This window comes from Quercus robur, chromosome 6 (assembly GCF_932294415.1).
Source record: "Quercus robur chromosome 6, dhQueRobu3.1, whole genome shotgun sequence".
NCBI lineage: Eukaryota > Viridiplantae > Streptophyta > Magnoliopsida > Fagales > Fagaceae > Quercus > Quercus robur.
Window position 1 is genome coordinate 42,931,445 of NC_065539.1, and position 13,053 is coordinate 42,944,497.

General features: G+C 35.2%; 1 protein-coding gene across 1 annotated transcript; it reads left to right on the plus strand.

The window, feature by feature from the left end:
* Positions 1 to 8,561: 8,561 nt before the first annotated feature.
* On the plus strand, positions 8,562 to 10,641 carry LOC126688867 (desiccation-related protein PCC13-62-like). Its single transcript, XM_050383753.1, has 3 exons — positions 8,562 to 8,915; positions 9,192 to 9,417; positions 10,151 to 10,641. The coding sequence occupies exons 1-3, from the start codon at positions 8,593 to 8,595 to the stop codon at positions 10,520 to 10,522; spliced, it is 921 nt and encodes a 306-aa protein (XP_050239710.1). The 5' UTR covers positions 8,562 to 8,592; the 3' UTR covers positions 10,523 to 10,641.
* The last annotated feature ends 2,412 nt before the right edge of the window (positions 10,642 to 13,053 follow it).

Consider the following 13,053-nt stretch of genomic DNA (forward strand, 5'->3'; position numbering starts at 1 on the left):
TGTTTTTGAGAATTTATCACACCATGACATCTTTATAAGTGTTTAAACAGATCCTTAGTCATGCCCGGCAACTCAGACCAGGCGCTTTGGGAAAGTTAACGCTCTGTGACATCTATATAAGTGATTAAACAGAACCTTAGTCTTGCCTGGCTCGTCGGACCATATGCTTAGGGCAAATTAACACTCTGTGACTTCTTTATATGTGATTAAATAGAACCTTAGTCATGTCAGGCTCCTTGGACCAGATGCTTTGGGGAAATTAACACTCTATGACATCTTTGTAAGTATTTATACAGAACCTTAATCTTGCCTGGCTCCTTGGACCAGATGATTTGGGGAAGTTAAAAATCTATGACATCTTTATAAGTGATAAACCAGATGCTTAGGATTATCAAGAGGAGAGTCGTTCAAGAACTTGATGATCATTCAGTTGATGCCATAAGAACTTAAAAAAACACAAGCGGGTGTGCTTATACTTGCTGGAGAATCCAAGAAAGAAGGAGTCCCTGGTCTTTACGTTTCTACTAACATCCGAGCTTGCACGTGGTCATGTCAGTAAGTTTCTACTGGTGGGTACCAATAGGATGTTAGTGGTCTAAGTTCTATTATAAAACTTCGATTCTTTCATAGTGGATTCAGGTTTACCTTGAGGATAGCTAGGTTAAATCTGATGCACACCAATGAGCTGGACATGCTGATTATACAAGTGGAAATGGAGCTGAACTTGCACAAGACCCTTTGTCATTTTCTAGTGGCCCAATTACAAGACTTAGAGCCAAACGTTTCAAGGAAGCACTGAATGGGCTAGTCCAATAGAATTGGGCTGATTCTAAAAAGACCAAGATGAGCTTAAATAATAATCAAGGCTTAGTCCATGTCATCAAAGCAATTGAAGGGGCTAATGCATGCAAATTCGCAACCAGCATGGTCTGACCATAAAAGGGTGTGAATTTGTTAATTTCCAAGGATATTAAATGGGAAGATGTCTTGGTAGCATGGTCTGACCACAAAAGGTGTGAATTTGTTAAGTTCCATGGATATTAAATGGGAAGATGCCTTGGTATTGGCTGGGCTTGTTAATCCTAGTCATTTAGCTATTTTTGACTGCCTTTAGAAGTCCTAGAAAACTAAAAAAAACGTGGGAACTTGATTATATTAATTTTTGTGTTCTTTTTGAAGTTGTAATTATGATTTTTACCTATTCTTGGAGGGTTGTTCCAAGTATAAATCTGGTAGTACGAATTTTAAAGTGGACAGATTGGTATTTAGAAAATTATTCTCCTTGTGAGTCTTGTGATCCTCTTGGTTCTTAAAAGAACCCTTGAACTTATCAAGTTAATCTTGTGGCGTTCAAACAACCAAACTTATCACCTTTGAGTCTTTAGAGATTCTTAGGAATTCTTGGTGTGGCGTTTCAATTCTATCGTAGTCTTGGTTTTCATCTGGTTAGGTGACAGGTTAAGGCTCAACAAATCTTGTCTACACGATCTTGGGGTTCCAAACCATCATTGTTATTGGATTTCATCACAATTGTTGGTGAGGTTCCAGTGCGGTTCCGGTGTTATTAGTTCCTAAGAAGGATGGAACATGGAGGATGTGTGTCGACTGCCGAGCCATCAACAACATAACGGTAAAATATCGTCATCCCATTCCTAGATTAGATGATATGCTGGATGAATTACATGGTTCTTGTGTCTTAACAAAAATTGATCTTAAGAGTGGATATCACCAGATTAGGATGAAGGAAGGTGATGAATGGAAAACTGCTTTTAAGACTAAATATGGTTTATATGAGTGGTTAGTAATGCCTTTCGGTTTAACTAATGCTCCGAGCACATTTATGCGTTTGATGAACCATGTTTTGCGTGCATTTATTGGCAGATTTGTAGTTGTGTATTTTGATGATATCCTAATTTATAGCAAAAATTTGGAAGAACATGTAATGCATTTGAAATCTGTTTTGGAAATTCTAAGGAAAGAAAGGTTGTTTGCTAACCTCAAAAAGTGCACCTTTTGTACGAATAAGCTTGTGTTTCTTGGTTTTGTTGTTAGTAAAGGAGGAATTGAGGTGGACGAGGAAAAGGTGAAGGCAATCCAAGAGTGGCCAACACCTACAACAATCAGCCAAGTAAGGAGTTTCCACGGCTTAGCTAGCTTCTATAGACGGTTTGTGCGTGATTTTAGTAGCTTAGCCGCCCCTCTCACTTAATTCATCAAGAAAAATGTCTCATTTAAGTGGGGGAAAGAACAAGAAAAGGCATTTAATCAGCTCAAAGAAAAGTTAACTAATGCACCTTTGCTTGTTTTACCTAACTTTGCTAAAACTTTTGAAATTGAGTGTGATGCTTCAGGAATAGGTATTGGAGCTGTTTTGATGCAAGAAGGCCATCCAGTTGCTTATTTCAATGAAAAGTTGGGTGGGCAGCCCTAAATTACCCCACTTATGATAAGGAGATGTATGCCTTGATAAGGGCTTTGGAAAATTGGCAACACTATCTATGGCCAAAGGAATTTGTGATTCACACAGATCATAAATCTTTGAAGCATTTGAAAGGGCAGCAAAGGTTGAACAAACGCCATGCCAAGTGGGTGGAATTCATTGAAACATTTCCTTATGTGATCAGATAGAAGCAAGGTAAGGAAAATGTGGTGGCTGATACATTGTCCCGAAGGTATGCTTTACTTTCCATTTTAGATACAAAAATGCTTGGCTGATTTTTGTGATGTGTTCAATGCATGTGAAAAAGTAGCATTTGGTAAGTTTTATAGGCATGATGGATTTTTGTTTTGGGAAAATAAACTGTGTGTGCCTATGTGTTCTTTGCGTGAATTGCTTGTGAGAGAAGCTCATGGTGGTGGTTTGATGGGTCACTTTTGTGTAGCTAAGACTTTAGGAATTTTGCATGATCATTTTTTTTGGCCTCATATGAAACGTGATGTGGAAAGAATCTGTCAGACATGTATCACGTGTAAACAAGCTAAGTCTAAGTCGAAACCCCATGGTTTGTACACCCCTTTGCCAATACCTAGTGAACCTTGGACTGATATTTCTATGGATTTTGTTTTAGGTTTACCTAGGACTAAGAGGGGGAGAGATTCAGTTTTTGTGGTGGTCGATAGATTTTCCAAGATGGCACACTTCATTGCATGTCACAAAACTAATGATGCATCACATATAGCTGATTTATTCTTCAAAGAAATTGTTAGGCTACATGGTATGCCTAGGACCATTGTTTCTGATAGGGATGCAAAGTTTTTGAGTTACTTTTGGAAAACTTTGTGGGGAAAGTTGGGCACCAAGTTATTGTTTTCTACTACTTGTCATCCACAAACAGATGGTCAAACTGAAGTAGTAAATAGAACATTGTCTTCCTTGTTGCGTGCTATCATTAAAAAGAACTTGAAAACCTGGGAAGATTGTTTGCCACATGTTGAATTTTCTTACAATAGAAGTATACATTCTGCATCTAAGTTTTCACCATTTGAAATTGTTTATGGTTTTAACCCATTGTCACCTTTGGATTTAACTCCTTTACCTTTGAGTGAACGTGTGAACTTAGATGGCAAAAAGAAAGCAGAATTTGTAAAGATGATTCATGAAAAGGCACGACTGAACATTGAAAGGAGAACTCAACAATATGTCCATCAAGCCAACAAGGGACGCAAGAAGGTAGTGTTTGAACCAGGAGATTGGGTTTGGTTGCACTTAAGGAAGGAATGTTTTCCAGAGAACGACGTTCAAAACTCCTACCTCGGGGTGATGGACCATTTCAAGTGGTGGAGCGCATTAATGATAATGCCTACAAGCTAGACTTACCCGGTGAGTATGGTGTCAGTGCAAGCTTTAATGTTGCTGATTTGTCTCCTTTTGATGTAGGTGATGATTTGAGGACAAATCCTTCTCAAGAGGGGGAGAATGATGCACACCAAGGAGCTGGACATGTTGATTATACAAGTGGAAATGGAGCTGAACTTGCACAAGACCCTTTGTCATTTTCTAGTGGCCCAATTATAAGACTTAGAGCCAAACGTTTCAAGGAAGCACTGAATGGGCTAGTCCAAGAGAATTGGGCTGATTCTAAAAAGACCAAGATGGGCTCAAATAATAATCAAGGCTTAGTCCATGTCATCAAAGCAATTGAAGAGGCTAATGCATGCAAATTCGCAACCAGCATGGTCTGACCATAAAAGGGTGTGAATTTGTTAAGTTCCAAGGATATTAAATGGGAAGATGTCTTGGTAGCATGGTCTGACCACAAAAGGGTGTGAATTTGTTAAATTCCATGGATATTAAATGGGAAGATGCCTTGGTATTGGCTGGGCATGTTAATCTTAGTCATTTAGCTATTTTTGACTGCCTTTAGAAGTCCTAGAAAACTAAAAAAAATGTGGGAACTTGATTATATTAATTTTTGTGTTCTTTTTGAAGTTGTAATTATGATTTTTACCTATTCTTGGAGGGTTGTTCCAAGTATAAATCTGGTAGTACGAATTTTAAAGAGGACAGATTGGTATTCAGAAAATTATTCTCCTTGTGAGTCTTGTGATCCTCTTGGTTCTTAAAAGAACTCTTGAACTTATCAAGTTAATCTTTTGGCGTTCAAACAACCAAACTTATCACCTTTGATTCTTGAGAGATTCTTAGGAATTCTTGGTGTGGCGTTTCAATTCTATCGTAGTCTTGGATTTCATCTAGTTAGGTGACGGGTCAAGGCTCAACAAATCTTGTCTACACGATCTTGGGGTTCCAAACCATCATTGTTATTGGGTTTCATCACAATTGTTGGTGAAGTTCATATCAAAATCCTCCCCAGGTTTTTACCGGTTTGGTTTCCTCGGTGATCATATCATTGTCTTATTTATCTTTCCGCTGCTATGCATGATATGATTGTTTGGTTGTGATAACCTAGATTTGGAATTTGGACAAAGTAATAACTTAGCTAATTATCTAGGTTAATCCAATTATGTTTTTAAGGGGTCTAAAAACGTACAAATGCTTTCAGGAAATTAACGGTCTATGATATCTTTATAAGTGTTTAAACAGAACCTTAGTCATGCCTGCCTCTTCGGACTAGACGCTTCGAGAAATTAACACACTATGACATCTTTATAAGTGTTTAAACAGAACCTTAGTCATGCCCAGCTCCCTAGACCAGATGCTTTGGGGAAGTTAATGCTTTATGACATATTTATAAGTAATTAAATAAAATATTAATCAAGCCTGGCTCGTCGGAGCATATGCTTTGGCGAAATTAACACAATATGACTTCTTTATAAGTGATTAAACAGAACCATAGTTATGCCACGCACGTCGAACATGTTTTGGGGAAATTAACTCTCTATGACTTTTTTACAAGTGATTAAATAGAATCATAGTCATACTTGGCTCCTTGAACCAGATGCTTTGGGGAAATTAACACTCTATGACATCTTTATATGTGTTTAAACAGAACCTTAGTAATGCCTGGCTACTTGGACCAGAGGCTTTGGGGAAGTTAACACTCTATGAAATTTTTATATGTGATTAAACAGAATCTTAGTCATGTCTGGCTCTTCAGACCAAATGCTTTGGGGAAGTTAACAAGTGTAAGATGAAAGCTAAAAAGGTTTTAAGAAGACTTACAGGTTTGAAAGAGGGTCCTCGGACAAAATTCTAGTATTTGTAGATGCACAGGGAAACAAAAGAGAGAGACAGGTTCAGTGTATGAGCTCTAGGATTGTGTGATTGCTGAAAGTAAGAGAGAGAATTGATTTGAGAAGCTATTTATAGTAGCGCAGAAGTTACAAGCGGGAAAGTTCCCGCTCGTAAAACAAGAGAAGCCCTTCACCGTTTGATTTACATCTTACCGTTGAACGTGGGGGACAAGGGCGTCGCCAAAATTTAATACTGGCATGCTCTGGACGCCGAAGCGTCAAGAGCGTGCCCAGAGCATACAGAAAGACATGTAAGAGGTTAGGAATACAGAGTGGAACCAAAAGCAAGATGGGCTGAGGACATCAAAATCATCCTTTTCTCCCGAGGAGTCAAAAAGCCAGATTTTGAGGGGCTATTGTGGGGGCCAATTAATTAGGAAGTATTGTTAAAGCAGTATTAACTAGGCCTGTGGCCCTATCCGAGGACGTTAGACTATCCGAGGAGGCCCAAACAAGGCTATGAGGAGAATAAAATGAAGAGAGGAGTAGAGACAATGTGAGATGGGTCCAACAAGCGTCCGAGGACAGAAGTCTTCTCGGCACATGTGTCCGAGGTAAATCTGAGTGTCATGTCATCACGGACTTACTTCGGAGTTACATCACAACTAAGGAAGGGACATTGGACCAGGGATAAGAAAAGAAAGGTGAACAAATATTTTTAAAAGCTGCTACCTCCGCATTAAATGCCTCTCAACCAACTCTCTGGCCGCATTAATGTGGAAGTGATGTCTGAACAGTGATCAAGCAGCCTTACAGCTATTGGTTGATGGTTCTGGGAGATGCTGGATGGGACAAGAAGGAATCCCCCGAATCTAACCTACACATGTGTGGTAAGGATGACATCAAGATTATAGTATATAACATGGAAAGATGTACTAAGAAAAGGGGATTGGAACTCTTGGACAATTGGATATTAAAACGAACCATATGATACAAGTTACTGAAGCTCTTCCGAAGATAGATTTCTAATTGTACTTGTGCCAAACCGTCTTGAAACGTTAAATCTAATCGTTTTTCCTCTGGGATAGGTCTAGTTCTTCCATCCACGCTCTACAAATTTATTGTTTGGGCCGTTAGTGTTTGAGCCCAATCCAGTTTTGGGACTAATTCAATTTCAGTCCTTACATATATATATATATATATATATATCAAAGTTTAAAGAAAATTCAATTAGAATCAAATTTGGATTTTGTGTTTGTTAGCTTTCCATAAAAATTAAATTATTTAAATTTTTGCTGTTATTTTTTCTTTAAACTAATGAGCATATATTTTTTTTATTTTATACTATTTCTATTCAGATATTTTGTATGCGAAGATCTTGAACCTAAAAAATTGTAATTGAGCTGAACGATCCCATGCACCTATCCCCATTCAATTTAGGAGATACTATTAGACCAATCTTTTTTTTTTTCTCTTTTTTTTTTGTGTTGAAATTAGGAGAATTTCACATACAATGATTTTGAATTGATATTGTATATGTACTTAGGTAGTATCCAATAGTGATTTTCAAAATTATACACATAATAACAATGTAATGAGAAATTTGGCGTAACTAATATCATGAAAATTGCAAGGAAAAATCATTTTAGTACCTCTAAATATCTTGATCGAACTAGTGTCCTATATATTTAATAATTTAAGCTAACATCAATAGAACCACTTCAATTTATCATTCCTGTGTGTAGCCACAGATTATATACTAATAGTTTATAATAGCCATATCTTGAGATATAAAATACAACTCTTGAAGACTTTTTTTTGAGAAATAACTCTTGAAGACTTGAAAAATAGAATCACCCATAAGTAGAAGCAAATATAAATTTTTTGATGTTTATTTATAGACACTCATCGTATAATGATCTATTGCTGATAAAAAGCATTGGATGATGTTTTTTAGGTCAACGAAATGGACAGTTATATTTGCCAATAACTTTGAAAATTAGTTTGCACTTTTTCTTAATTATAACGAGGACATCCAAAATTCAAATCGTTTCTCCCAATTTAAAAGCTCAACAAAATATTTTAATGAATTCAATATCACTATAAGGAGACGGTTTTCGTGGCTTGCTTGCATACTTCTACGGTTTGCCACATTCTCCACATTTTGTAACTTTTATCTTATATTTGTCAATCATTTACATCCAGTTGCAGCAGGAAAATTGCCATTGAATAGCGCCTAGAAATAGACCATTTCATGGATTCATAAAGAGCGTGCGCATAAGCCTCCTAAGGGACATCCATGTCACATAATGGATAGACTCAATGTGCATGACTATAAGCCAAAGCCAGTGGAAACCAAATAATGCTACATACACAACATATATCAAGCATAAGCCACCACTTCAGCAACTACGAAAAATATGGTAGAATTTTTATCTAAAAAAATAATAATAAAATGGTAGAAACGGTTGTTATTTGACTTATTGTACGAGTCAAGTGCCAATTTAGCTTTTAGAATTGGTTGTGACAAAGTCCACATTAGCATCAGTGCATCATAAGTTCACAACTCAAATAAAATAGAATTAGTTTTACCTTTTCAAATCATCCCCCATTCAACAGCCACCGAATCATCCAAAAATAATGTCCATATTATTCCAAATATAAATAGTAGCTGCATCATCAATTTGACATATCTACGTACATTGACATTATTCCAAATATAAACAGTAGCTACAGCATCAATCTGACATATCTACACCGGCATTATTCTAAATATAAACAATGACATTAGCCTTATCAAAAAAAGAAGGAAAAAAAAAACCAACGACGTTAGCAATGTGGTATTTTTCTAAATATAACCAGCCAGAGATTATATATAAATATAAACAGTAGTAACATCAATCAGACATATCTAAGAGTAGCTATCTAGCAACAAAATAGACAACAAAAAAGAAAATTATGGCACTAACTGCAGCTAGCACAACCACCATCACCACTTTACTAATATCCCTACTCTTCCTTCCCAAATTTTATTCTTCTGAACTCGACTCACACACATCAATCGCAAAAGCAGATGTGGATCTTCTGGAATTTCCTCTAAATTTAGAGTTCTTTGAAGCTGAATTCTTTTTGTATGGCGCTTTGGGTTATGGATTAGATAAAGTTGCTCCAAATTTAACCCAGGGAGGTCCAACACCCATTGGTGCTAAAAAGGCAAATTTGGATCCTTTTACCAGGGATGTTATTGAGCAATTTGCTTACCAAGAAGTTGGACACTTGAGGTTTTTCTCTTGAAATCATTATTTAATTTATTTATGTCTTTATGTGTGTTGGTATAATGACTAATGGGTTCTAGTTAGTTTATTAGATAAAGATTTTCATCCTTGAATAAGGGATTTGGATTTGAATACCATCTATAATGAAAAGAAACACATTGATGGCTTAACATAATGACAAACAACAATTATCATAACGTAGATACTATAAACTTTAAATCCTATTGTAGCAATAATTTCTTTTAAATGTCAAAGGTACTAACTATTAAGTTCTTGATGCAGGGCCATTCAAAAAGTTGTTAAAGGATTTCCAAGACCATTATTGGACTTAAGTAAAGAATCATTTGCAAAAGTGGTCGATGCTGCAGTAGGGAAAAAGCTGTCCCCACCTTTTGATCCTTACTATAGTGGAGTTCACTACCTCCTTGCATCTTACCTTATTCCTTATGTTGGGCTCACGGGCTACGTTGGAACAATTCCAAAACTCCAAGCCCCTACTTCTAGAAGGGTAACTGATATTTAAACTTGATTATTGATCCATAGTAATGTTCTAAGAAATAAACAGTAATCACAATTTTTTGCTTTTACGTGCATGTGTGTGTATATATACATAGTTATATACTACCATTGTTTTTTATAGAATAAACTATCATTTTTCCTCTTAGAAATGATAAAGCTTGACGAATGGAATTTGTAATTTTTCAAAGGTCCATAATCAACTTATATTTGGTATAACTCACCTAATAATTTTTTTTGGGATTAATATTTTAAAAATCCTATTGTTGGATTACCTATGTTCTCTAAATTTTTAACATACACGCTAAATTTGGTATCAATTATATGTAATTTTCCTTTTTACTCCATCAACTCATTTTTTCTACCTAACTTCAAAGTACAAAAATGGAAAGTTAAACATTTTATATATGACATTATAATTAATCTCTGCTCGTCTTTATATTTTGCATGCATATAAGGTATAAGGAGACAATGCAATTCAAGTGATTTAATAGTGGATTTGTCAAATTCCACGTTTGATATATAGTTATTAAGTGATATAACATTGATAAGAGTTACACCAAGTTTAATTTAAACCAAACCCTTTTTTGATTTGAAAGGTAGATTAGTAGAGCACAAAAACAAAAATTCAGTTCATAACACTTACTCTGATATCATATTATATTACTACTTGTCCAAAAATCATGAAGTTATTATGATAAGAATGTGGACGTGTATATGTTTAGCTCGTTGCAGGCCTATTAGGTGTGGAATCGGGCCAAGATGCAGTTATTCGAGCATACCTGTATGAGCATGCACACAAGATTGTGAAACCATATGGAATAACGGTGGCACAGTTTTCAAATTACTTTTCGGATCTAAGGAACAAGCTTGGACATGAAGGTGTCAAAGATGAAGGTCTTTGGGTTCCCAAATTTGAAGGTGCTGAGGGAAAGATCAATGGGAACGCGCTTGCTGGAGATGCAGACTCTGTTGCATATGATAGGACCGCTGAGGAGATATTGAGGGTTGTTTATGGCTCCGGTGATGAGCATAAACCTGGTGGGTTCTATCCAAAAGGAGGCAATGGTAACATTGCCAGATCTCATCTACATTAATTCTATGCCTATAGCTTGATTACAAGAAAACAAGTTCTAGTGTTTTTTGGTTCATTGTTTAAAGTATGTAACCTTTTGGTTGATAATAAATAAATAAATAAATCTTTTGTGAGTCTTTATGATTATATGCGTAACAAAATTGTTGTTTTAAGCTTTTTTTTTTTTTCTTGTTTGTTCAAAAGCTTAGAGTTTATTTGGGTTCCAATAAATCCATTTGTGTAATGAGTTTATGATAAAGAATAATTACCACGGAATGAGCGTTATAAGTTCAAATCCTGCTATATCATTTTTTTTAAAAGGCTTAGACTTTGTAATTTGAACATTGAACTTGAGAGAGTAAGAGAAATAGAGCAAAATTAATGTATAAAACCACGTAGCCCTAATGTCTTCCAATATCTCACTATCAATCTTCTTAGACTTCTTTTAGGGAATCACAACCCAGAGGAGCGACGAAGTCCACTGTCTAGCGTGAGACAGTGGACAAATATTTGTATATGAATCATGATGGAGTCCTAGAAGAAAAATCTCCTTGACATTGCTATAAATCCCATTTAATCATTTGTATTAAACTCATATTCTTCTTCATTGTCAGTTTTATATTAAAGAACTAACTACAAAACATGTCCAGCACCAAAAAAGAAATATTTTTATAGTTTTGCCAACTTCAGGTATAGCTGTCAACTCGTTCACAGTTTCTTGCATCCTGAAATCGATCAAACATGACGATTCATTTCCTTTCTTCATATTCACCTTGCTCTGGTTTGCACAAACATCGAGTGTTTTGAATAAACGTTCAACACCTAGGAAGAGTGGGAATAAGAGTTAAGATTTGCATTTACTTTCATCCGGTTGGAGCAAGAAGCTTACTTTGGATACTATATAGAGAAAAGTCAAGAGAGAGATACCAAGGCAGAAATCAATAATGAAATTTGGCATATCAAAGAAACTGAAATAATAATATAAAATGTTAAATTCAAAATTTGATGTCTTAAATCATTTTATTATGTTCTTACTTAATTTTCCACCTTTTCTTTTTAGGAGATTTGAATTTTGACATATCCAATTTGTGCGTGCTTAATGAAACAAATTGTATTCTGTTCTCATATATGATCTATATGCATAAATAAAACTAACCAGTCAATATGGAAATAAATAATTGTAAATTGAACAAAAATTACAATACGAATTTTAATCAACTCTTTTCTCAAAAAAAAAAAATATATATATATATATATATATATACATTTTCATTCTTCATGATTGCCATTCTACGGTGCGGCTTGGATCTGCGTTTCCTGCTGTGTTTTGCGTTTTCAGTTTTTTTTTTTTTTTTTGCTTCAGCCATACCTTTTGACTAAGTCAGCAGTGAACAATACATCTGTGCACTGTTCACGGATCTCACAAATTACACTTTTCAGCCATTTTTTCATTAAAAATGGGTCCCACAATACTATTCACACATTTAAAAATTATTTTACTATAGTGTTTTCAGTTTTCAGTTTTTAGCTTCAGCAAAATAAATTCTATCCAAACAAACTCGTACGTCTATAGATTGTAGTCCTTTCCTTTTCAAATAAAACAATGCTAGCCTTGCACTATAAGAAAAACGACTTTTAGCGTCAACTAATAATTGACACTAAAAATAGTATGTTGCCGCGAAAAACGTTTTTCGAGTCAACCAAGTAGTTGACGCAGAGTTATGTTTACAAAAATAAATTTTTTTAGTGTCAACTAATATCTATTTCGCATCAAAAATTTTGTTGACGCAAAAAGCCTATATAATGTCATCATCTAAGTTGAGTCAATTGATCGTGTAAACTAAAAAAAAAAATTACAATAACTAACAAAAAAATTTTAGTGTCAACTAATACATTACATCTTTCACTTCAGCCAAAAAAAAAAGAAAGCCTTTTTTCCCGGGTTTTGGTTGGCATACACAATAACTAACAAAATCAAAGCAATTATGCATATAAAATACACTAAATATTATTAATAATATTTACAATTAACATTATACAAGAAATTGTTACATTCCTAATTTTCATTTGGGATTCAATAAAATAAAATAAAATAAAAAGATTTTGAGCCAATGCTCTTGAATTTCAACCCAAGGCTCTTCCAATAGCAATTCCCACCCTTTCCAAGCCTCTGGCCCTTCACAAATTTCATTGAGCTAAAACAACATACACATTCCCAACAAAATCAAAATCACACCCAAAAAATATTTGACAAAATAAACACATAATTGCAAAAGGCAATGAGATGAAAACTAGATCCATTTTACAGTACCATAAACACTTTGGGTTGCTTTAGAAATGCCTTCACAGTCCAGCCACAAACCAAAACCCATTAAAAAAATTCAGTCTTAGATTCTATAAAGAACTCAAAAACATAAATTTGTCACATTTTCTATCCAACGAAACAGGATGTGAGAGTGCATATTTTCTTAGCACACAGGCCCAAGTGGAAACAAGGATCCTAGGCCCTTTACTTGTTGTTTGGTGGACTGGGCTTGGTTCACCACAGCTAAA